The following is a 25,136-nucleotide window of genomic DNA, read 5'->3' on the forward strand; positions in this document are numbered from 1 at the left end:
TGAAATGCATTATTACAAACCAGTGCATTTCCCATTTAGATCAGCAGGAGAGGATGATGTGTTTTTTGGTCACAGCCCATCTGCTGATCCATTTGAGAGGAAAGTTTGCTCAGATGGCAAACTGACAGCAGGACACGGAGCTCACAGGATTAACGCCGAAACGAACCCACTCCTTGTCAGGTTTTTTTTTTTTAAAAAACAAATTTTTAACAACTGAAGAATGAAATTCGCATCTTCTGGGGAGAAAAAAAAACCCATCTCCATTTTTCTTACCGAAGATGAATCTGAACCCTCAGAGAAAGACAGGGGAGAATGACTATGAGTGAGCTAACAGGCTAATTAGCAGCGTTAGCTTCCATTTCCATGTCAAGCCTGCTCCGCCGCGGACATGTCAACTTTCAAAACGTTTTAAAACTGTTTTGAGGTCATTTATCTTTTGAAAAATTTATTTACAATTTTGTTACAATAACGAAACGCCTGGAAGGACGTCCATTACTTAGTCTGTTTTGTTTCCAAACATAAAAAGCGCCTTAAAATGCGGAGCTGTATGGAAATCAACGCTTTTTATGTTTTGTTTTTGGGTTTTTTTGTTGTTGTTGGATAAAGTTACTATTTTGAAATTCATCTGAGGTGAGTGTTTTTAATTATTTTATTATTTTTTTAAAAAGACTCCTACATCATTATTATAGTTTAATTTTTCATTTAAAAACAAAAAAACTTTACCTCAGTTATTCAGACTTAACTTTCATAATTTATCTCTGCAAGCACTGGGTTGTGTACTAGTTATAAGTTATAAATTGCTCTTGATTCTGTTTTATATTTCAGTATGAACATCATTTCAGGGTGTCCAGGTCTCGTTTTATGAATATTGTAATCAATATTATGCACATTTGGTTGAGTTTAGATGGTTTGTTCAGAAGAGTTTGCACTCCACTCATCCGTGTTTCTAAGTGTTTCCCACCAGTTAAGCCATCCATGGCAAGTTCCTTCATGTAAAACTTTACCTAAAGTGTCTTTCAGTTGCTCATCAGCCTTATTTAGGACGATGTGGGGATAATTAAGGGTTGTTTTAACATTAATGTCTCATTTATGCTCACGTGTAGGTGTAGCTCGGTTCAAGTCTGAAAGCCCAAGCAGTCATTTGGAGCTCCAGTTGTGTTGTGGGTAAGCAGGTAGCTCAGACAACAAAGCGACGGCTGTGTCCCGGGTCTGAAGCAGCCGTTTCATCTTAACGTTTCAGCTTCTTCAGTCTGTCACAAATGAAAGCTTTCTGGGTTCCTTAATTTAGTCACCTCCGTTTCTCATCCTTGGGCTAACCAGCTGTCAAGACACAGACCGAGCTGGTCAATCTGGTAGACCGTCTTTGCCAGATGTTTTCCAGCTTTTTTATAACTCGACAAAACTCGACAGTGCATGTTTCAAGTTGCCTTGTGTTTATTTTTTCGTTCCTTCATTCAGTACATCTTCGGTAGCTTTTCACGGTCAGGGTCACGTGGGGGTCTGGAGTCTATCCCAGGAACACTGTGCGCCCCGGATAGGACGCCAGTCCATTGCATACACACTCTTGCATGCTCATCCACACCTACTGGCGATTTTTAGTTTAGCCAGGCCGTCTACTGTCGTGTTTTTGGACAGCGAGTGGAAATCAGAGAACCCAGAGGACACCCCTGCAAATTTAGGTGAGGAAAAACATGCGAAATTTCACACATTGTAACTTGAGCTCAGGAGCTTGGAGCCGTGAGGCGGCAATGCCAGCTCCCGTGTTTTGGCAGCTATTAGCTGGCTTTGTCAGACGGAGACCCTTAGACTTGTCCTGTATGTCGTGCGAACGTGGTGCCAGACTGGAGGACTAGTCATCCTTCTTCTGAAATGTCTGATGTGATGTGATGTCTGCCACCCAACTCTGCCTCAGGCATAATGTACTCATGATGCACGGTTGAACGCTACCACAAGTACCTCTGATGTGAACGTTACCAGGTGTTTTCCCTCTGGACCGCCACATAATGATGGCATTTTTTTTTTTTTTTTTTTTTTTTTTTCCACAAGAACAGATAAAGTTGGAATTCTCGGTAGTGTTGGTAGTGACCTATTTTTAAGTGAGCCTGAAAGCACGTCGGTGGGCAAAACAAATCTTTTGTGTGTTTTAACAGGGACTTTTGATTCATGCTCTCGGCAACGATGAGTATACAAAAACAGAACTACTAAATGACATAATCTATTTTAAACTCGGTAATGGATGGCAGATGACTTTTGTTTTGCCATGCTGTTTAAAAAAAAAAAATTGTATAGGTCATGTGATACTACTCTTGTATCGAAATCAAAACCTCTTTGAGCTCATGCTGCACCTATAGATTGTATTTTAATGTCCCAGAGCTAAGGAATTAAGGGAACGGTTTGAGTAATGAACACGAATCCCAACATGATTGTTGAAATGTTCCAAGAATCGTTGCCATTAAATTATGTCTTGGTATCCTCTAACCCACTCACACAGCCTGGAAAAAAAAAGCAAAGGGTCTTACAGAGTGGCACTTCAGAAGAGACCAAAAACATTTAATGAAGTTTTCAAGTCAGCCTACAAAATGAGTTCTACTGAGTCATGTGGTTTGTTTGCACCAAAATGACATTGTTTGTGACAAACCCTTGACCCTGCAGCCAAAATATTGTGGCCAGAATATGCAACAGCTATAAAAACTCATCCTGCAGAATTCGACTACATCCAGGCTCGAATTAAACAACTTTCCCAAAAAAAAAGAAAGAAAGGCTGGAATGCACCAGGATGACAAACCATCATTATAGACTTTCTGCTGATCCTTGCTTCCTGCATCTCAGGAAGCACAGGGGAAATCATCCTGCAAAACAGACTGACAGACAGACCCACATATATATATATATATATATATATATATATATATATATATATATATATATATATATATATATATATATATATATATATATATATATATATATATATATATATATATATATATATATATATATACATATACACAAGCTTCCATGCACACAAGCGGGTCATTCGGTTGATGTGGTGCGCTGATCCAGGGGGCAGGGTTTTGGCTCTGATCTTGCATGGATTCCAGCACATAATTATTTTAGGTCAACCAGCATAAAGGCACCATATGTGTCCATGTCTGATGGAATGTAGCACATAAAACTATTATTATTATAATACTCTAGATGCTCGGTCCTGAAGAATTCCATCACGTCTTCCTGTATGAGCACTTTTCAGTCTCCTCAGTGCAATGTGCAACGTGTCCAATACGCTTTGGCTGTGGATGAGGCGCTCGTGTTACGGCTGCCAGGTTCCATCCCAGCTCGTGCAAAGGCCTGAGAGACAGAATCCCTGAAAGTATTTCAAGTGGTCTTTACTTTACTAAGTTCAGCTTGTTCCACAGACACCAGCTTACTAACATGCATGAAAGGCTGCATATTAAATTATTTATTTTTTTTGATCGAAAATGCCTAAGGGTCCTCAAAGGCTGCTCTTGTGCTCTGATAAAAAGCTGTCTATTATGTGAGTATGGATGTGAAAATACTTGAAATGCCTGTCCTTTTCGTGCAATGCTGAAAGGGCTGTTTTCTGAGGAAGTGAAATTGAATTACATTATTCTCGAGCGTGTTAATGCATAGTGGCACTTGGGGACACCCAGCTAGAGAGGGAACTGCAACGAATGGGTGGGTGGGTGTTTGTTAGTGGGGCGGGGGGTCATTAAACAGCCTAGTTGCTGTGGGTGATGGGCTTCCACAGATGACCTGCACAATGCCTCCGGTTCCTGCTGTTGTCTCTGTCGTTCTGTTTTTGATTATTTTTGGCCGCACTGCTGACCTTGACAAAGACAGTCCTTTGCTGCTTCCTCCCTTTATGCACATCCACGCGATGGGCTGCTGTAGCCTGTGTTGTTGGCATTCAGCCAAACTTGTCCAATAGTCTTACCTTTGGTCTCTTGCATATCAATTTACTTCTTCTTTTTTTTTTTTATGTTTACTTCGTAGGAGGCAGGTTGATTGAATAATGCTGCGGGAACTGGGAATTGGAAAAATCAATGTGTGTTACTACAAAGCATCAACTGTGAGTCCTGTTAACCTGTCCTGAGAGTGGGGACGTTCGTCCTGAATCAATTTACCATTCTGCTGAGTACTTTACCCCGTCCAACAATGGCAGACAGATGCATGGGCTTCCTGCAGTGATGTCTGTGCAGTGAGGACTGGCTTGCTCTGTGGCCTGCTCGCCATGCTGGACCTGGGAGTAGACTATGGCAAACCAGGAGGAAGAGGAGGAGGAAGAGCAGCGACTGCACGCCAGTTGCCTGTTTCGGGGAGAGCGTTGGCGCGGGAGTCAGGCATCAGTATCAAGCAAAAGATCTCACAGTGGGAGGGGCTCAGCCAGCATGAGGACGCACATGGAGGGAGGCCCAAGGCCCAGGGCCCCCATGTCTCATGTACTCGTTCTGGTGATGTGAGAAATGTCATTCCCTTGGACAATAAAACTGATGGACTGCATGGAAAAGCTAACATGTCTAAAGCCAAAAGCCTGGGTTTGGATTTCAGGGAAAACCAGACTAGTCACGGACAGTACACGGTGGGACGGAAATCCGAACCCGAGCACAGCCGACCACTTTTAAACGAACATGTAATCTCGACTAAGACATCACTAGGCCTGAACGCAGGCCGAACGCAGCGTCCTGTAAACAAATCGGATACTTCAAAGCAGAAAAACGATAATGATGCCATCGATCATGTCATGGATGACATCACATCTCTGCCTGAGGGTGACGAAGATCCCGATGACTCTCTGCCCCCTGGGAACTTCTACACCTCTCGGGGGTTTTGGAGGAGACTGGAGGATTCTCCCTGGAAGAGGGAGAAAGATCTCTCACCTGTGTCTAAGCATCTCACCTCAGGGGGCACTGAACTGAGACCCCAGAATCCCATCACACCACCACCAAAACCACAACGCACATTCCAGTACCAAGGAGCCAACAGCCCACCTGAGTATTCAGACCAACGGGTGAAGACAAATTCTATTGTGAGCCAATCAAAACAGCTTCGAAAGCGTGATGTCATATGCCCACCCAGTGTCTCGCCTCCACCGTGTCCTGTAACCTCCAGCAATGGCATTTCCAGAAACAGAAAGAACAGGTGAGTGAATGAGGATACCACAGCTGGTGGTGTTTACCCATTATTCATTTTAATAACCATAGCAGTATTTAAAAAAAAAAAAAAAGTTTGGTGTGTGTCAAGTAAGGAATAAAACAAAACTGGCTGTGTGGTTAGAGGAAAATAATCGGTGACGGGACCGTGTGATGTCGATTATTTTCCAATAACGGCGCATATCAATGCAACAGCACAAAACAAGTGTTCTACCACAGCAAATTGCCGGCGACTGCGATCTTTATTTATTAAAGAACAATGCATCATACGTGTTGTGGTGTATCTGTGAAATAAGTTAGTCTTTGCTATCACTTACGTTATAGCAGCTATTTCATTGTCTCAAGTTAATGAGACAAATATAAAACGGAAAATAGTCCGTTGCTTCACCTGACCGTTACAAAGCGCTGTCTGACACTGGAGACTCATTCTGTGTTAAATAAATGTCTCTCTGCAAAAAACTTCAGTGAGCTGGCAAGCCGTCTGTTTTGAATTAATGTCAGGATTTAAACACATTTATTTTTTTTCGTTTTATTAAAGAATGTTATAATGCTGGTTTCATGAAGATTTTTGATAGTTATATCTTTTGTTGGTCTTTCAGGCTCCATTTAGCTATGTAATTTAAAAAGGAAAAAAAAACCGTGGTGTTACTCATCCTGTAAAAACATTTGTTAAAGACTTTGCTGTAACGTGGGGGGGAAAAAAACAAAAAAACAACATGGCAAAGATATGCAGCAATAGTCACTTTAAAAAACACCATTTTTAACTCTGTTGATCTCTATCCTATAGCACTAAAGCCTCTAGTCTCCAGGTTCCCACACTCTTACGTGTTTTGGGCCTTTATTTGTTTGGTGTCTCCAGCCGTAGGGGGTTCTCTGTCTCTATTCAGTATCTAATGTAACAAATTATATACGTCTTTGCTTATTATGTATCTAATGACAGCATGGCTTTTTATGACACTGGGACTCCAACCAAACCTTGCTAATGACAAAGTCTGTCTTGTTTGTGGTTTAGCAAAGAAACAGATGTCAGCTAATCAAATCTACAGAAACTTGCTTTGTAAGTGACTTGTCAAAGCAACATGGATATATAAAATGTAAATTTTAGAATTTGCTGTGTGCATGCAGAGTTTGGGTATATCACAGGCTCGCTGTCGAGTTTGCTTTGTTGTTTCAAGGAAACAGCCTGTATATCATTTGTTTTTATTCTGCCATCAGACTCGAACTATTTTGATCGTGCTTAAACACCATATGCACATCATTTAAATTAACGCGACGAGTCAGTTTTGAGAGACCGGAACCTGGGCTGTGCGTTCCGTTTCTGACATCCTCTCCGTCAGTTTCGCTTCTTCGCTTGTCGAAGTGTAGGAGATGGACGCAGGAGAGGGTGAGAATGTAGCTGTCTTGGCTCCATTCCAGCTGTGATGTCAGGTTTTCTCTGCGAGAGTCTGAGCCTATTGTCTCCACTTGCCCTACTTCTGTCTCAGCCAACAGTCCAGAGGTCACATGGGGCTTTTTTTTTCACACGCTCTTGTATGTAGAAATCTTTTAAGTCATTTTTTTCATCTTTCTCTTTGTCATAACATTCTGTTTCTGCTTGTAACTGGGTGTGTGGTTTAGCATTCCAGCTGTTCTGTAACGCAGTCCCACTAATGACCGTAATGAGACACGGGGGCAGGATGTTACCTGCCCCAGTTATCACATTTTCCTCTGACCTCAAGTGACTTTGTTAATGTTTAGGGCTTACACACACTCAAAGCAAACTTTGAAGTATTTATTTCAGACAATTTGGTTGCGCTTTCAGCATGCACGTACTGCTAAAAAAAAAAAAAAAAAGATATCAGAAGTTGATATCAAAAGGTGATTTCACACATCATCTACCGTGTCGCTCAACAGGAAGTCATTTGAATTTGAGGACGTGGTGCGTTGGACGGCTCAGCAGGGGTCCAGAGAGACGGAGGGACGCCGCTCAGGGCTGTACCACACCCGGTCACAAGACAGCATCTACGAAGACATCATCGGTGAGTCCTGACTCGGACTCATGAACTCAGAAAAAGAGGAAGCCAAAACACATGCGTAACCGAAAAGCTATGGTGATGAAACGCAGAGTGCGAAATGACAGGTTTTTGGACAAGAATGGGATGGAACAGCTGCAGCTAAGCAAATGTTAAGCACACAGTCGGCAGGCATGCTGGGAAATCTGGAACGTGAGAGACCAGTTACCGCTTCAGGGAACACAGAATAGGCAGCGAAAGCATGAAACATAAAATGTGACGGAATGTTTAATCCCGATGTGTGTTTAACAGATGGTTTAATTCACACTAATAACAAGATTGCTGTCTGATTTTGCCAGTTACAGGATAACTCGAGCGGTCACCTAAACAGCACATGTATCAAGTTTTCAGGAAATCTGATAAAGCCATGAGGATTTTTAGCCTAAACATTGTATTATACATTTAATTTAATCTGGACATGTACACAAACAAACCGAAAAGACGGGAGGGGGAGGGGGACGACGACCTTTTTTTCCCCAGAACTAGAAAGTGCACTACGATGTGTAATTATCACCCTTAGCTTTAAAACGTCCCAATAAATATTTAGCCTAGTGGAGAAGTGACTTGAGAGTGGACTCGTACCCTGGAATCAAAAATACGTCATGGATTAAGTAAGGTATAACCATTACCACCCTGATGTTCACTGTTGCTAGGCTAAATAAATGTCTTCTCACAGGAAACTTCACAATAACAACAACTCACCGTACCTGTGTAGTCCCTGCGCAGGTTGTTATTATGGAAACAATAGTGTATTAGAAGGGGAGCATTAATATAAACCTGAGATCTGCCTTGTAGTCGGAAGCATTGTCCCAGCTGCTGTTGTAGAGAATTAATTACCACTCTCTGACCAATCAGAATGAAGAATTCAGCAGCACATAGCGACGGGGAAATATCCTTAAACTAATATCTTTACTAAGACTGTTTCGAGAGACTATTAAAACAATTCTGATTATTAACTGACTCGTGTATACCTGGATTTTTCCATATAATCAGATGACTTGAAAACGTTTGTAAAACAAAAGAATTGCCACTGATCAGATTATTGTACAGTTATCCGATTGTTTTGTGCGTATTAAAGCTCGAAGCCCAACTGTAAAGCTTTACATTTAAGTTTCTGGATGAAAACTTGACACCGTTACTCTACATTAAGTACACGATGATGCAAGTCTCATGTCTCATGATGGAAACTATTTCATCTCTGTATGTCTCAACTCTTCATGTGTAGCGGAAGTGTTGCGGGAGAATCCGTATGAAGACATCAAACCGTCTTCCTCGTGTCTTCCTATCACGCGGTCCCGAAACTGGACCGTCGCACAGGGACGGACGCCTTGCACCCCAAAGGTGATTCTCAGCAACTGCTTCAGTTCTCCAGTTAACAGATGTTTTTAGTTTAATTTTAATACAATTTGTTCAGTTGTCCTAGGCTCACTCTGAGTCCTGAGAAACCTGACCATGATTTATTTCAGCAGTATTTCCGATCTTACTGTGCTGATTCGAATGTCTTTCAATATCGTGTTTTGCTATACTGTTTCCCCTTTTTGACTTCCTCCATGTGTTTGTTTGTTTTTGTCGTCCCCCCCCCCCCCCCCCCCCACACACACACACACTGCAGCTGCCTCAGAAACCCCTCACGCTACGAGCCAATGCTGACCGAGTACACGAGGTCTACAAGCAGTCTGTGATGTCACCAATACAAACCTCTAACCCGAGCACACCTAAGCCATCGGCAACAAAGCGGGCTACCGCCTACAGAACGCAGCGCCAGCCTCAGGTAATCCCACGTGTTCAAACCTGATTCACCAGTTGTTGTATAACATTATATTCGTGCTTGAATAATGTGCAACTTGTGAAAACAAACCTAATGATCAGATGAAAGTCTGAAGTAGAAAGAAAAAAAACACACCACATTGAGCGGGAATGTCAGGGGAAATGATGAGCTGCGTGGAGGAGGCAGGAAGTGCCCTTTATGGAGCAATTCTTAGACGTAGAACCTTATCATCCTTCACATGTGGCTCTTACTACCTAACTTTGACTAATTAGCTATAAATGGAAGTGTGTTCTAGTAGGATAGAGCCACTCTTGAACAGCTGGTGACGGCAGATACATTCAGAGTGATTCATGTTGTAATTGTGTAAATGATGGACTTGAGGCAGTTTAAGCACACATACAAACATATGACGCTAATGGAGGGAAGCTGCTTTCCTGACGCTAGAGAGGCGAGTGAAGAGGTAAGAGCCACCCTCGCATATTGCGCTCGTATTAACTCCGAGGCTAATCCCCTCAAACTACGCTTGAAATAAATGGAGAATGGCTATTTATGTTGGTCTATAATCTAGATATCACCAATAATTGCACAGAATAATGCACTATCTGAGGGTATTGGTATACTGTTCATGTTAGTACTCGGAGTAATAAGTAAATGATTTGGATGTTTTAAATTTTGATTTATACATCGGACAGTTTGGGTACTGAAATCTTCTTACCTGAACTGTGTTCAAAGGCGTCATAAAATCCTCAATAAAGTCTCACCCGTGACCGCATCACCGTTGTGGGGAAGCTTGCTGGTTTATTATATCGTTATATATCAAACTGCTTGTCTAAAACGTAGCATACACCACCGGGCAAAGTTTGTGGACACTCGACTGAAATGTTTCTCATGATCTTAAAAAGCTTTTGATCTGAAGGTGTGTGATTAAATGTGTGAAATCGGTGTCGTGGACAAAAGTATAATCGTGCCCACATATTAATTTCTTTCATTAGAAAACTAATTTTATTTACAAAAAAATATTTTTTTAAACGGACGACTCGGAGGGAAATATATTCCGAAAAGCAGCCGATAAGAGTCCAGCATAGGTGGGAACTCCTTTAATACTTTTTAAAAAGCATCTCAGGGAAATTCCTCGAGAAAACGCCAAGAATACATTTCTGGAAATTCTAGGCGAAAAGGGAATCTACTTTGAAGATGATAAAATATCCAATTATTTTTGGATTTTTTTTTTTATCACAACATAATTCCCATAGTTCCATCTGTGTTGCTCTGCAGTTTTGATGACTTTATTATTATTCTAAAACATTTATTCTTTAATAAAATAAAGAATGAGTGTGTCTAAACTTTTGAACAGTAGTGTGCATTACTGCGCAACAGAGGAACATCTACTTCGGTAACCTGAAGAATAACGTGGCTTGTGAATCAATGATGTTGATCAGTAATGATGAACATGTATGATGCAGAAACGGAGGTACTTTCCATGTTTACTTTGAGCTACATCGAGCTACGTCGTTAATGCATAACTACAAAGTGGTCTCTGAAAGGGTGAAATTATAGTGGCTTATTTTGCAAGACTCATGTGATTACTCAAACATTTCCCCTGAGACGTCCATTATAAGTGATTTTGGAGTAAACAGGTTTTCAGTTACTTTCTCGACACAAGGAAACGTCCTGTATGTGTGGTACTCGCTCCTCCAGTACAGATGTGGTAAATAGAGTGTAGGTTCAGAAAAGCAGGAGTTTTCCATTAACAGCTGATTTCTCTCATTAACTACTTTGGCGATTAACTTTGCCGATTATTTCGGCTTAAGTTGCATCCCACGGCAGCTTGAGGTTATACGCCGCTGCTTTAAAGAATCAAGTCTACGCTAGAATTATAAACTACATTACACTTGCATGTTAAATTCATTCAGCGTTATCGCCAAAAAAAAAAAAGGACCGCGTCTTATCACAGGAAGAGCAGAAGATGCTTTCCCACCCGCTCCTTCCTACTCAGCTGTCATGTCGTCTGTAACATAAGATTGGTTGGGCGGCATGTTAGCCTGGCTATAAAAAAAAACCTCGACTAACTTGTTTCCTCTCTCGCAGTACATAAAAACAAATGGGTTTGTCTGACTCATGACAAAAGGCACCCTTAATTACACCCTGCAGTTCACATTCATATTGTGTCGTGCATTTTATTTATTTATTTATTTATTTATTTTAAATAAAGGAATCAGCAGGTTAAGCTATAGCGAAATGAAAACCCTGTGATTAAACTGACCTGTATGCTTATTGTGCAGTATGTGAGCAGGATCCAAGAGATCTTCCAGGCCAAGAGAGGGAAAAAGAGAGTGAAAAACCAGACAAGTGCTAGCAGAGGTACGGACAAGATCTCGGCAATTTCATATTGATGATTATGGACGCTAACGAGATTGTGATATACGTTTAGGATATACATCACTTAATATATGCCGCCTGTTAATGTTTTGCTTTCTTTGTCTTGTTACTCTTTCTCTCCTGATGTTCAGAGGAATTGAGTGGAACAGAGAGCGATCCAGAAGAGAGCACTAAAAAAGGTTTGTTACTGTACTTCGTCCAAGTTCGTGGACTGCACCTGCATCTTGGTACTTTTCCTAGCACTAAAATGTTTTAAGTTTAATTTCAGTTAGTTTCAGCTGTAGAATAGAGAAGGTGCGCAACAAAGCTGAACAGTTTTCAGGCTTCATTCCAGGAACTTGAGACCAGAGCAAAGAGTTTCAGTTCAATTTCAGTTCACTATAGTAGTTCCAGAAACTTTTTTTTTTAGTTCCTGGTCCAGAATAGGTGTTTGTCTGTGAACCAGAAGTTACTGGGGTTAGCGCATGGCATACTGAATGTCAGTGACTGGTCAAGTACAAGCTTTACAGAATAACCTGCCATTACCAGCAGGGCTGTTTAAAGCAGAATGCTTTATTTAAGTGGCAAGTAAAACATCTTGTGATGTGGCTTAGTGATTAGAACGCTTGACTCGCACCATCGGGGGTTGGGGGTTCGAATCCAGCCTCTGCCCTGTGTACGCCGAGTTTGCATGCTCTCTCTGTGCTTCAGGGGGTTTCCACAGGGTACTCCAGTTTCCTTGCCCAGTCCAGAGACATGCATTGTAGACTGATTGTCATTTCCAGATTATATGTAGTGTGTGAACGGGTGTGCGATTGTGCCCTGTGATGGGTCGACACCCCATCTAGGGTGTTCCTCACCTCATGTTTCCAGAGTCCCCTGGGATAGACATTGAGCTCTTCGTATCCATTCTGTTATTTTCCATCATCATCACAAATCCCTTCAGTGTGGTTGAAACGCAAAAACAGGAACCCCCACTAAGATCTGTGTAGTTCGTGTATTGGATAATCCCAGAAGTTCCTCAAAATGCTTCAGATGTAAACATATCATGATATACTGGGAATAATTGTTATAATTACAGTCAGCGTCCTTCTAACAAGTACACTAAACTCTCCTCGGCCTGTCTTTATTTATATTCTGTGTTTGGATCAGGGGGGTCCCAGCGCCTGGTGTATGTGCAGTCCACGTTGAAGAGGAGACCAGGCTATCGCACCCTGGAGAGAGATCTCATCCAGCTGCAGCAGCAACAACTCTTCCAGCTGTTTGTGGTGGTGTCACTTAGAAAGCGTTCACCTGGAAACGCATACTACCCAGAGATCACCCAACAGTTCCCTACCAAGGTAGAGAACCAATCAGGAGCATTGATGAGTGCATAGTCTTAAAACTAGGTTTGAGGTCAGTTTAAAAATGTGCTCCTCTCGATTTTATATGCAGTTTGAGAAGACCTCGCGAATGTCTCGTGAGACCGAGGATCGTTTGAAAGCCATTCCTAATTTCTGCTTCCCCGATGCTCAGGACTGGAGACCATCTGCAGACATAAACAGGTCAGATGACAAAACCGCTTTTCTGACTCGTGTATTTGTGTTTCGCTGAGTCACACTCAACGAGCTCGTAACCTAGTCATTGTTTATGAGCAGTCGAGAAATGGATTGTTCTTCATATGAGGGTGGGGGGGAGCGTGATGTCTGCACACTGTATTAAAGCTCCAAACCACTTTTTAATGAAAGCGCCATGTTCCAACCTTCAGGTCTTCATCTGGCACAATACCCATGTGGAATAAAATACTCTTATAACTCTTAAATATCTCTTTATAGAAGCAGGTAATGAATTTAATTAGGCTCACACCCCAAAACACATGAATGAAGACCTGATTGTTAAAACATTGCGTTTTCAATAAAAAAGTGTTTTGGAGCTGTAAATTCAGAGTGCGGACATCACGCTTCTTTTTATCATATTATTTTTGTCGTTCTGCACCTGAGCCCAAATTTAGGGTGTGTTGGATGTGCGCACCTTTTGTTGCATTTTTTTGTTCTTCATCTGACTCAACGGTTTTTATGGTGCCATAAAACGTATTGTAGAGTTCCGAACTGAGCTCCTCAGCAGTTCTGCGATTTTTAAACAGCTCTTGTTCTTCATCCGTAGTGAAACTTTTTCATTTGTCCTGACTGGAGAAGACGGAAGCCGATGGTTTGGTTATTGTCGGAAAATCTTGGTGAGTTAAAGCATGACTCGTGTAGTCAGCAAGAACATAATGAATATGTGTGATAGAATATTAATAGGTTGAGTTAGAGTTTTCTGCCATATTGCTGAGTCATCGTCACTTTGATGTGTGTGTGTTGGTTTCCCGCTGTGTCCTGCAGCCCTGTGGAAAGGGGAAGAGGTTGCCCGAGGTTCACTGCATCATCAGCCGGCTTGGTTGCTTCAATTTGTTTGCAAAGGTCAGGGGAATTTCCAGTGTTTGTTTTTTTGTTTTCTTCAGGACTGAATTTCTGGTGGTGAACTGACAGGGAATGTGCACAACTGGTCAAAAGTTTGGAGACACTCGACTGAAATGTTTCTCATGAGTTTTTAAAAACCTTTTGATGTGAAGGTGTGTGATTAAATGTTTGAAATCGGTGTCGTAGACAAAAATATAATCGTGTTAACGTATTCATTTCTTTCATTAGAAAACTAACATTTTTATTTACAAAAATTTTATTTTAAACAGACGACTTGGAGCGAAATATTCCGAAAAGCAGACGATAGTGAACTCCTTTAATACTGTTTAAAAGGCATCTCGGGGAAATTCCTCAAGAAATCGGTTGAGAAACCGCCAAGAATACATTTCTGGAAATGCTAGGCAATAAGGGCGTCTACTTTGAAGATGCTAAAATATTAAATTATTTTTATTTATTTCGGATTTTTTATCACAACATGATTCCCATAGTTCCATTTGTGTTACTCCAAAGTTTTGATGACTATTATTATTATTATTATTATTATTATTATTATTGTTATTATTATTCTAAAATGTGGAAAAATAAAGAATGAGGCCCTGTTTACACTAATGTGTTTTCGTTCTAAAATGCATAACTGTTGCTACGGTTACGCCTGTCGTCTACACTACTGCGACGTTTTCGACCTTCAAAAACTGGGACTTTTGAAAACGCCGAAGACCCCGTTTTAGTTTGAAATCTCCAGGCTCGCTTTTCAGTGTAAACAGACCAAAACGAAGACTTTTGAAAATGAAGGCGTGGCTTCGCCCACGTTCGCTCCCTCATTGGGTCTTCTGGATCATTGTGTATCCTTCCCTGATTTGTCAAGCCCCTACCATACGACCGTTACGCTACCTTGATCGTATACACAACAACACGAAGACTGAACCGCACACTTTGCTGGCTTTGTTGTCATTCTTAGCAGCCATTGTGCAGTTCAATTCTATATTTTATATAAACACTGCAGCTGCCTACATGCGCAAGAGGCGAGCTATGATTAGAGAAATCGGCAACAAATTGCATTTCAAGTAGCGTAAGCCCTACATGGAACGTCGGATTGGACTAGCATCCAACTTCCTGTTTACACTTGTATGCGCATACCCAGTGTGCATGAATGGTCATGTGACATGCGTTTTCAGTCGTGTAGTGTGGACGGAGATCCACAGCGGAAACGCCAGTGTGGATGAAGATTGTTTTCATTATAAAAACGCCGTTTTTAAAACCAAAACGCACCAGTGTAAACAGGGCCTCAGTGTGTCTAAACTTTTGACCGGCAGTGTACGTGTAAGTTAGTATTGTACTGTCTTTATCTGAAAAGATAAAGCAGGAGTAATAAAACACTTGACACTTTATTGATGTTCATAACATGTCTGCATTTCCTTTTAGATATGTGTGACATGATTGACTTCAAACATTAATAACATTATATGCTTGTGTGTGTAGATCCTGGAGGAGGTGGAGAGGAGGCGAGAGATCTCTCCTGCGCTCGTCCACCCTTTTATGCGCAGCGTCATGGAGGCTCCGTTTCCTGCTCCAGGACGCACCATCACCGTGAAGAGCTTCCTGCCTGGCTCTGGCAATGAGGTGAGGCCATCCTCTGAGAACGTGTATTTTTACAGATGTATGTCATTATAATCTCACTGGAGTTGTGTGTGCGTGTGTGTGTGTGCGTGTATAATGCTGTACACATTTTTAGGGCAACAAAAACTATAAATGACTCATGAAAGACTTTCCAGATAAATACATTTAAGTTAGGTGAGTCTTTTAAAGTCGTGCCAAAGAGCAGGTTGATCAAAATACTCAGGAGGTCTTGTGTCACAAAACCAGTCTGGCAGCAGCGTAGAGAAGTAAAATAAATAATGTCAAGATAAAACTCGCTCTTAGTCACATTTAAGAGGATTTAAGAAATCCTCACTAGCACAGGGAAATGCGTTCAAACCGGCATAATCATGGTACGACCATTTATCATCTTCAATTGTCCTTTTTTTGTTTTGTTTTTTTTAACAAGAGTAATACGCACCAGTCTATTGTGCTATGCGCGACACAGTGCAGAAAGGCATAAACAAAAAAAGTTTTAAAGCTTATGTCATTGTTCCCACAATGCCATGGTCTTAAGTACAGGAGTTGTGCAGCACGTAATGTTTTTGTGGTAATAGAGTACTACCTGGAATTTTCCTCAACAAAAAAAAAATCCAATCATTTATTTCCATTGGCTTTTGGATTGTTGCAGAAAATAATCTCTGTGACCAACAAAAGTTTGAGTCTTACATGTTTTGAACACAACTTTTATGAATTTTGAAGCCTAAATACAATCGCCAACACTAAGCTTCCACGAGGCCATAGTAATGGAGTTTTCCTGTTCGGCCTGATAACGTTCGATGTCCCCGACAACCTCTGTAGTCCCGTTTAGACCCTTATTAGCAGCCATTTATTTATTTATTTATTTATTTATTTATTTATTTATTAATATTTTTTCCCAAGGCACGCAAAAGCTTAGCAAAATCATGAGTGGGGTATTACTGATGTGTTTTGTGTCGTCGAATAAAACGTGAAAAAATATCTGGAGCACTGGGTTTTATGTGGGAATATACCCAGTCCATCGCAGGGGACTATGCACGCACACATTCACACACTCATTTGCACCTTTAGAGTAGTCTGTCGATCTTTTGAGGGGGAAGGAGGGGAACTGGAGGAACCCATGTGGACATATAACACCACTACACGTAAAACAGGCTCACTATCAACCCTAGGACCCTAGATCTGTGCTTCATCAACGCCACCATTCCGAAGTTATAATAAGATGGTTTTGTGCGTGTAGGAGCTAACCTTGTGTCGCCCGGTGGACTCGCGACTGGAACACGTGGATTTTGAAAGTCTGCTGCAGTGTCTGAGTGTGAGCAGGTTACTACAGGTTTTCGCCTCTCTGTTGCTGGAGAGGAGAGTCATCTTCATCGCAGATAAACTCGGGTACATCACCATCACTGCACGAACTAACTTTATTTACATCTGTCATTTAAAAGATTATCACACGTTCTTCATCGTATCAGCAGCCGTAATGAGAACCTCTCTCTTTTTCTCTCTTTCTCTCTCTCTCCTCCCAGCACCTTGTCTCGGTGTGCGCACTCTGCTCTCGCTCTGCTCTACCCTTTCACATGGCAGCACACCTTCGTGCCTGTGCTGCCTGCCAACATGCTGGACATCAGCTGCTCTCCGACTCCTTTCGTCATGGGAGCGCTGTCTCCCTCCCTGGACCAGCTGTTGGATTTGCCCATTGAGGAGGTCAGTCACGTAAACCTACCTGGTCTACAGGAAAAAGAAAATGAAATGGGGAACCTGTACTGAACTTTACCTTCTCATGTCACCGTGTTGAGTCAGTGCAAAACGAGAAGCAGGGGAAGTCCCAAAGCAGTGTCATTTTGATTCGATTAACCGTTGTTATCAAGTGTTTTGTTAATAGTTGAGGAATTTTGATTAGGCAGTGATCTGGAATGCTTTGAACTCGTTACCGACGCGTAATGATAACGCGATCAAACTTTCACGTGTTACTCTGCAATGCACGAGCAGCTCAAGCATGTCATGTCATCAGCTGGAATCTGATTACAAACTGAACTGATTAGGTTTGTCTGTTTCGGTGCAGCATGTACTGTAGCTACCCAACAACGTGATCAAAGCGTGACACTCGCTGTGTGAACTTGGCTAGCAAGGTTTTAGACATCGTTATCTTTTTGCCACCACATTTGTAAAACTGACTCCTTTACATAACAATGTGTGTGTGGGGTGGGGTGGGCGGGGGGGGCGGCTGGTCAAGACAAGATTAAAAAGCCTTTCCATGTCTGTGAAATGTCAAGTTTTAGGTTTTGTACCAGATCGCAGCAACATACCGCGGGTTTTCCCAGACCGCCACACACATTGATTACAACACTGAGAATGAATCTGATGCAAAATGTCCCGAGCATGTGGTTTAACAACATGCCCCAATATGTATAACTGCTTTGTTAAGATACGTGTGTACTATAAAAGGTTTTCTAAAAAAAAAAAAAATCATTTAGTACACTTTTTGATATTTAGCAATGAAAGATAATATTAATATTCACACAACACGATTGAAAAATCCCTATAGAGTTTATTCCTCTGTATATTCCTCTCATTTCAGGTGCTTATTGTGGACCTGTGTGCGGACAAGTTCGTTGTGCAGGTAAGTGTCCTAGTGTGGCCTCTTTTCCAGTAAAGAGGGGTGTGTGTGTGTGTTTAAGGATATTGGTGTTAAACAGGTGTGGAGCTTTTGTGTGTGATCTGAGGTTCAAGTCCAGGCCTGTGTAATTAATTGCATTCACCCAAATGACGGTTCTGGATTCAGATGTTGTCAGTCTTATATTGGCTGAACGGAATAAGTAAGGAATGAAACATTAAAATGCATACAGGGCGTGCTGCTATGGGAAAATTACTAATGAAGGTGCGGTGTGATGTGGCACAATGTGAAATGCAGTCACTCTAAAAAGTTTATGATGTCCTGAAGTGTTTTTTTTGTTTGTTTATTTTTTTTTTCTCTCCCCCTCCCAATTAGACCACAGCTATATGCCAAGAATTACAATTTTTTAAAATTTATTATAGAATGATGCATCATTCCTTCATACGTTTATAGCTTGTTACATGTTACAGCAGCTGAACAGTAAACATTCGTTTATTCTCAACTTCTTGATTTTTTTCCCCCCCTCTCGAAGTCAAAAAAATTAAAAAGCCACTTGTGACGTTGCAGAATAATCTGAACCCCCTCCGTCCTGAAGCCTTAAAGAAACGTCTTTAGCTCTGACTATTATAAAGCACACTAGAGACTCCTTCCATAAATGCTAAATAAAATCTTCTCACAGATCTCGCCGTGTCCACAATCGCGTGTCGTGCGTCCCGCGTCCCCGTGTCCTTATGTGCAGCATCCACCATACAAGTGAGAGTTGTTAGTATAGAAATGAATAATGTACGATAACAAGCGCATACGTTTAAAAGCATGATCTGCCGAATATAATGCTGCTGTAGAAGATTACTCAATTTTCTGCCCAGTCAGAATCAAGAATTCAATACATCTGTGGTATAAACTCATCTAATGAAGTCACAGTTGCATTCAAGGTCATAAGTTTACATAGGCAAAATGTTAATAATTTGTATTTACACAAATGAACCAGCTCAAAAGTTTACACGCACTCGATTCTGAATACTGTGTGTTGTGACCTGGATGATCAACGACTGTTTTAATGTTTTATGATGGGTGTTCATGAGTCCCTTGTTTGTCCTGAGCAGTTAAACTGCCCAGTGTTTGTCAGAAAAATCCTCCAGGTCCTGCACATTCTTTACTTTTCCAGCATCTTCTGCATATTTGAGCCCTTTCCTACAGAGCCGTATGATTTTGAGATCCATCTTTTCACACTGAGGACGACTGAGGGACTCGTACACGACTATTACAAAAAGTTCAAACGTTCACTGATGCTCAAGAAGGCAAGGGAGGGGGGGGGGGGGGGGTAAACTTTTTAACAGGAAGATCAGTGTAAATTCTTATTTTGTCTTCTGGGGAAACATAAGAAATAACACAAAGACGGATCTCTCAAAACAAAATCATTTGTGGATCGTCCAGGTAACGACACACAGTATTAAGAATCGAGTGTGTGTAAACTTTTGAACTGGTTCATTTGTGTAAATTCAGTTATTATTTTGTCTTGTGGACTATATGTATACATCTGTAATGTGAAATCGCTTATTCGTGGCAGTACTAAATTTTTAAAAAATAAGATGCAGTTTGATGATGCAGTACTAGTGTTTGGTTCTAATACCGATGCATGCAGCATCCAAACACTCTGAATCTACTTATTTCCCTCTGTTACTGTTATCTTCTGCATCTCACCCTTGTACATTCCTGCATGTCTGCCAGATGGGAGATGAAGACTGCATCCTCCCCAGTAAGCTCCAAGCAGCCCTGCAGGAAGTCCTGGAGAGTCGGGAGGAGATGCTGGAACACAGCAAAGAGGACAGGAAGGAAGGTCAGTACATACACATGGCATGTGGTTAAACAGATGAACATACAAACGCCACACCTTTTCAAAAATGGGCTTTGCGTTTTTAAAGGTGTGGCCTGGACTCCACTTGTATTAAATGACTCATACAAATTTTTTTTCTTTTCTTTTTTTTAAACAAAGACTTTTGACTCATCAGAGTTAATCCCAGTCAGACTGCTGATTAATGATTTTAAAACACAAGATAAAACCTGACTAATACCCAAAAGCTGCCTTCAACAGTTTTCTTAATTGAAAATGAGGCTGTACAAGATGACTGAAGTGAATTAGCAAATGGAAAAACAAGACAGTGCTGTGCTTTTTAGTGAGAATTCACAAGCTTTGAGGCACTGAGGCTGGGAAACTAACAAATCTGTTGTGTTTTTTTTGTTTGTTTGTTTGTTTTTTTGTTTGTTTTTTAAACTGTCCATCACATGCACAGTTGGTTTAGCTAATGACTTTCAGCATCAGATTAGACTAGCATTCAAGTTTGTGATGATAAAATAATGCTAGGCTACTACAAGAGCGCTATAAATATCTTCTTACTATAAATGTAATTCGATTACATTTTATTTTCAAAGCTCTTTTAACAATGGGTATTGTGATATAGGAGCTTTGCAGAAATCTGTGGATCCTTAACGAGCAAAAATTCCTGGAGATGACATGAGGAATAAACCTCAAATGGGGGAGGGAAGGCACAAGTGTGTCTTAAGGTGCTGGCATCACATACAGTTTGACAAAGCGAGAGAATGGATTTTTTTTGTACTCTTTACAGTAGTATATAGTGCTCAAAAACTGATCAAATACTCAAATGACTGACTGATCATTAGCGCCACACTTTCACCTCTTCCTGTACACGTTACGCAGATATAGACGTGTCCTTTGTAGGCTGTAGCCTGAAGAGAGAGAGCGTGTAAGAGAGAGACTTGTTTCTCAAGTCATTTTGCTTGTTCTATATTAACTCGCTCTTGTTTGACTTTCTCCTTCCTTGCCGTGCAGAGGAGTGCAGCCTGAGTGCTCTGGTGTCCGAGGCGTTTGTGAGATTCTTCGTGGAGCTGGTGGGCCATTACCCGCTGCACATCAACGAGACGGGTCACGACGGCATCCGCGAGCTCAACCGAGAAACGTTCAGGAAGTCTCATCCATCCCGAGGCGTGCGCCAGTTCCTCCAGCTGTTCATGGACACGCAGATGTTCGCCGGCTTCATCCAGGACCGAGAGCTCCGCAAGGGGGGAGTCAAGGGTGAGTGACGACTGTTACTTTTGTCCAGAACGTAAAAAAAATAATAATAATAATTTTTAAATAGCCTAAATGGTATGAATTACAGATTAGAATTACAACTCTATCTACAGCTTTATCGCTGAAAAGTTGAGTCAAATGATCACTCAAGTTTTGTGTTGTTTGAATGAAAGAGCTAGCTCAGAGCGTGTGTACCTTTTCTCTTTACCGTGCCTGCTGTTCGGAAGAGACACATCATGATTACAGACTTGAAACACTTAAAAACAATAACAATCGTCAATAATGTCGTCGTCCCCCGATGTAGTTTTATGCCCATGATGAGACCCCATGTTCTAAGACACAACCATAATGGTTTCATAATATTATCACAGTGTGACTGATGGGTAGTATTGTGACCAGATGTCACTGCCCTTCATTGTCCATGTCGATGAAAGATTTGTTAGCGGCTGTTTTCTACTGAGAGCAGAAGAGGGAAATTTACCGTAACTAAATACTTAACCAGCCATTAACATTGCTTGGGTCCCAACAAACAGGGATATCTGATGCTGTCCTCTAGAACACACATTCTCAAAGTTGTTGCAGCCAGCGATCCATTTAACTGCAAGATCAATTCCACGGACCCCTTCGGTATCCCGTTCCAAAACCACGGGCATTAATGTTAATGTTGAGTTATACTGAGGTCAGGTACTGATGTTGGGCGAGGAGGCCGAGTGCACAGTCAGCATTCCTGTTCAGTGGGGTTGAGGCCACTCAAGATCTTCCACTCCAACCGTGTCAAACCATGTCTTCATGGAGCTCGCTTTGTGCACAGTGTCATGCTGGAACAGCTTTGGGCCTCTTAGTTCCAGTGAGCTGAAATTGTAATACTGCAGCATACAAAGAGATTCTGTACAAGTGCGTGTTTCCAACTTCATGGCAACAGTTTGGGGAAGAACCACGCGTCTGTGAGAGGGGCAGGTGTCCACAAACTTTTGGACATATAGTTTATATCCCAAGCTTAGGTCAACTATTCAGATATTAGGCTTATTGTGTAAATGTGTGCATGCAGTAATTTATTTTTGTTTGTTTGTTTATTTATTTATTCTTTATTATTATTATTATTTTATTTTTTTTTGTTCCTGAACGTTCCACTGACCGAACACATTACTTACTTTATTTATTTATTTATTTATTTATTTTACATTTTCATTAGATTAGATTCTAGTTGACTTTTTGAGTAAACATGTTAAACTGGATAAAAACTAAATAATAAGTGTAATAACTTTCATAATAGTGATTAACTATTGTAACACAATTTAAAATAAATAACTAAAAATCACAGATCACTTTGCTGTACTTCACAGGCCCCTGGGGTTCCCCGGACCTCACTTTGAGAACTACGGCTCTAGAGGAGTCGAAGTGCTTATTTACTTTCACACGATTTGAAAAGCATTTGCAAATAATAAACAGGCCACGAATGGGAATGACTGAATGTGTGCGTTGGTCTCGTCTGTCTCCCTTTACAGGCCTGTTTGAAGTGCGAGCAGCAGAATATCTCGCCTCCTGTCCTGAGCCTGAACCCAGCGGAGTCAACAAATTTCTCAAGGGACTCGGTAAGCCTCTTGCTTCACCTTTACCAAAAAAGGGAATCATTTGTATTATCTGTTGCCTCACTGTGACGGTCTGTTGTGCTTTCAGGGAACAAAATGAAGTTCTTACAGAAAAAGTGAGGGATTGCCTAAGCAGCGGGAGGAGGAAAAAAAATAAGCGGAGCGTGGCATGCCAAGCGAGACGGAGCACTGAGAGGAGAGCCGTGAGTCACTGGAGAAAACGGGACCGGCTGGGTGGAGACAAGTTGAGCCTGGACTGGGCTCGTTTCCCCCTGTTGAAGCACTGCACAGGCGCTCCCAAGATTAAAAAGTGGAAATGGAGTATAATTATTATTATTGTTATAAAGAAATGAAAGACTGAATTAAAGCTGGGAGAAAAGTGTCGTGGTTAAAGCAGAGGCTTCGTGTTTAATTACAGGAAGACGCAGGATAATAAAATAGTTCTTTTTACACTAATCCTGATCGTTTTGTTCTGTTTTGTAACTGTTGGGAAATAAAACTTCATTTTATAGTAAATGACGTGTCGGGAAAGTATTTTCTTTTTACTCTTAAATTCTTTCCAAACTGGAAAGTAGTATTTCAGAGCAAGGCAGTAGAAATGAAGAGGTGCTTTTCATCACTTTCAGAATTGATGTATTTATAAATGTAGTAATAATAATAATAATAATAATAATAATAATAATAATAATACCTCTGAGGCACACTGCTCATGCTCCTTTTATAAGTCCATAAATTGACTTTTATCTTTTCATATTCTTTTTTTTTTAATCTAAGTGTTTGTGAATAAAGTGTACAAAACCTTTCTTTTTTTATGCTTTTACATTTTATATAGGTTTACATAACTGCTCTGTGTAATAACTATAGTGTTTTGCCATATGTTTAAATAAAATGCTTTCATAGAAAACCAGAAAACTGAATGTTTTATATACAGGTGCAAGCAAAACTGAAGAAGCTGAAGCTCTGGTGTCGTTCAACCTTCCAACAGGACCGTGATCCTAAGCATACCTCAAATTCCACTAAGGCTTGATTTGCAGAATAAGTCTGGAAGATTCTATAGGGACGTCACAGTCACAGAACCCCATAGAAAATCTCTGGTGGGATTTGAAGAAGGTGGTTGCAGCACGCAAACCCAAGAATATTACTGAACTGGGCTAAGATTCCTCAGGAACGCTGCTGTAAGCTGGTGTCTGGCTATTCATCTCGATTGCAGAAGGTCATAACAGCAAACGGGTGCTCTACTAAGTACTAAAGTTGCTTCCCAGGAAGGGGGTGAATAATTTTGAAACGAGGAATCATAAGTTGCATTTTCAGTTTTTCAGAATTTGGAGAAACCACTTGAAGCATCCATTGTGTTGAACTATTTCAATTGCTTTTGTTTGATTTGTTCATTACAAACAGCTTAACGTCTGTAAATTTTGACAATAAATCTGATTTGCAATGGGTGTTGTATAATTTTATACTCTAGATAGATAGATAATGCAATGTAATGTGATGTGTGTAATAGCCGTTCCATCCTCCAGAGCGCTAGGTGGCGCACGTTAACATTAAACCATTTGAAGAAAAAAACATTTTCACCATCCCGATTTTGACAAGCCACGCCTCTAACACAGGATTTGGTATCCTTGTATTTCGTTCCAAAAATCAGCCATTACGATTGGTTCTTTTTTCCCTCGAGCATGAATTGATAACCAATGACAGTGTACCAATGACAGAGGCGGGATGTGTCGGAATATTGGTGGGGAAAAAAGAAAGAAAGAAGTGAATGTGAAAGCGTGCTGTAGTAAAGCTGTCTCAATATGGCTGGAGCTTCGTCCGTAGCCGGTGAAGTGTTTGTTGACGCTTTGCCGTATTTTGACCAGGGCTACGATGCTCCTGGTGTCAGAGAAGCAGTAAGTACATAACATATCGTTATCAGAGTTTGATAAAGAGTTTAGCAGCGAGTGAAAATGTAAGCTAATGTTAGTAGTAGCAAGCTGTATAGCTAGCAAGCTAATTTGAAAGAGTTCTTCTATAAAGCATGAATAGTAAAAGAACAGCTTAGGATTTTATTGAGTTTTGGTTATCATGTAACATCAAACCTTCAAAATGTTTGTTTGTTTGTGTGTTTGTTTGAATAAAATGCTTAAACCACTGATCTGGTTAGTCTATACCAGTAGGTTCTCAAACTTTTAGCTTTTATGGACCACTTTAAGTATAAAATAAATTCCAGTGAAACCACTTAGGGGTTGGAAATGGTTTTATTTCATTTACATTATTTTGATTGCTTAAATACTATGACTTCGATCCATAGAGCTTTCTCATCCTGAATTTTCCTCTGATGGAACACAGGTCTGAGTTGACTGGGGTTTGGACCCTTAATTATAATATCTTTGATCGTGTAGGTTGTAATTTCCACCACTGTAACAACAAAGTAAAAAAATACAAAATTTCACAGGCCCCTGGGGGCCC

At 40.9% G+C, this 25,136-nt stretch overlaps 2 protein-coding genes across 3 annotated transcripts in view; both read left to right on the forward strand.

Annotated features, from left to right (window-relative positions):
- Positions 1-82: 82 nt before the first annotated feature.
- On the forward strand, positions 83-23,204 carry dennd2c (DENN/MADD domain containing 2C). Its single transcript, XM_017468314.3, has 19 exons — positions 83-630; positions 4,015-5,160; positions 7,065-7,189; positions 8,448-8,563; positions 8,835-8,993; positions 11,273-11,351; positions 11,501-11,548; positions 12,501-12,688; positions 12,783-12,892; positions 13,491-13,560; positions 13,709-13,786; positions 15,266-15,406; positions 16,641-16,789; positions 16,924-17,101; positions 17,976-18,017; positions 19,740-19,848; positions 20,860-21,102; positions 22,605-22,691; positions 22,777-23,204. Exons 2-19 carry the CDS (start codon positions 4,253-4,255, stop codon positions 22,806-22,808), a joined length of 2,862 nt encoding a protein of 953 aa, XP_017323803.1. The 5' UTR covers positions 83-630; positions 4,015-4,252; the 3' UTR covers positions 22,809-23,204.
- Positions 23,205-24,410: 1,206 nt separating this feature from the next.
- Positions 24,411-25,136, forward strand: part of bcas2 (BCAS2 pre-mRNA processing factor) — a 5,008-nt gene continuing 4,282 nt past the window's right edge. Inside the window, exon 1 of one of the 2 annotated variants that reach the window (XM_017466840.3) lies at positions 24,411-24,577. In XM_017466840.3, coding sequence (XP_017322329.1) covers positions 24,485-24,577 — 93 coding nt within the window. In that variant the 5' untranslated portion in view covers positions 24,411-24,484. 2 annotated transcript variants of the gene reach the window in all.

The sequence above is a fragment of the Ictalurus punctatus genome, chromosome 5, assembly GCF_001660625.3.
Source record: "Ictalurus punctatus breed USDA103 chromosome 5, Coco_2.0, whole genome shotgun sequence".
Taxonomy (NCBI): domain Eukaryota; kingdom Metazoa; phylum Chordata; class Actinopteri; order Siluriformes; family Ictaluridae; genus Ictalurus; species Ictalurus punctatus.

What these genes read in the sequence shown, in the direction of transcription:
- dennd2c (XM_017468314.3), top strand. Translation starts at nt 4,253, where the DNA reads ATGCTGGACCTGGGAGTAGACTATGGCAAACCAGGAGGAAGAGGAGGA. An exon ending in GTTATTGTCGGAAAATCTTG is followed by an intron (nt 13,561 to 13,708) that starts GTGAGTTAAAGC and finishes TGTGTCCTGCAG; the next exon opens with CCCTGTGGAAAGGGGAAGAG. An exon ending in CAAAGAGGACAGGAAGGAAG is followed by an intron (nt 19,849 to 20,859) that starts GTCAGTACATAC and finishes CTTGCCGTGCAG; the next exon opens with AGGAGTGCAGCCTGAGTGCT.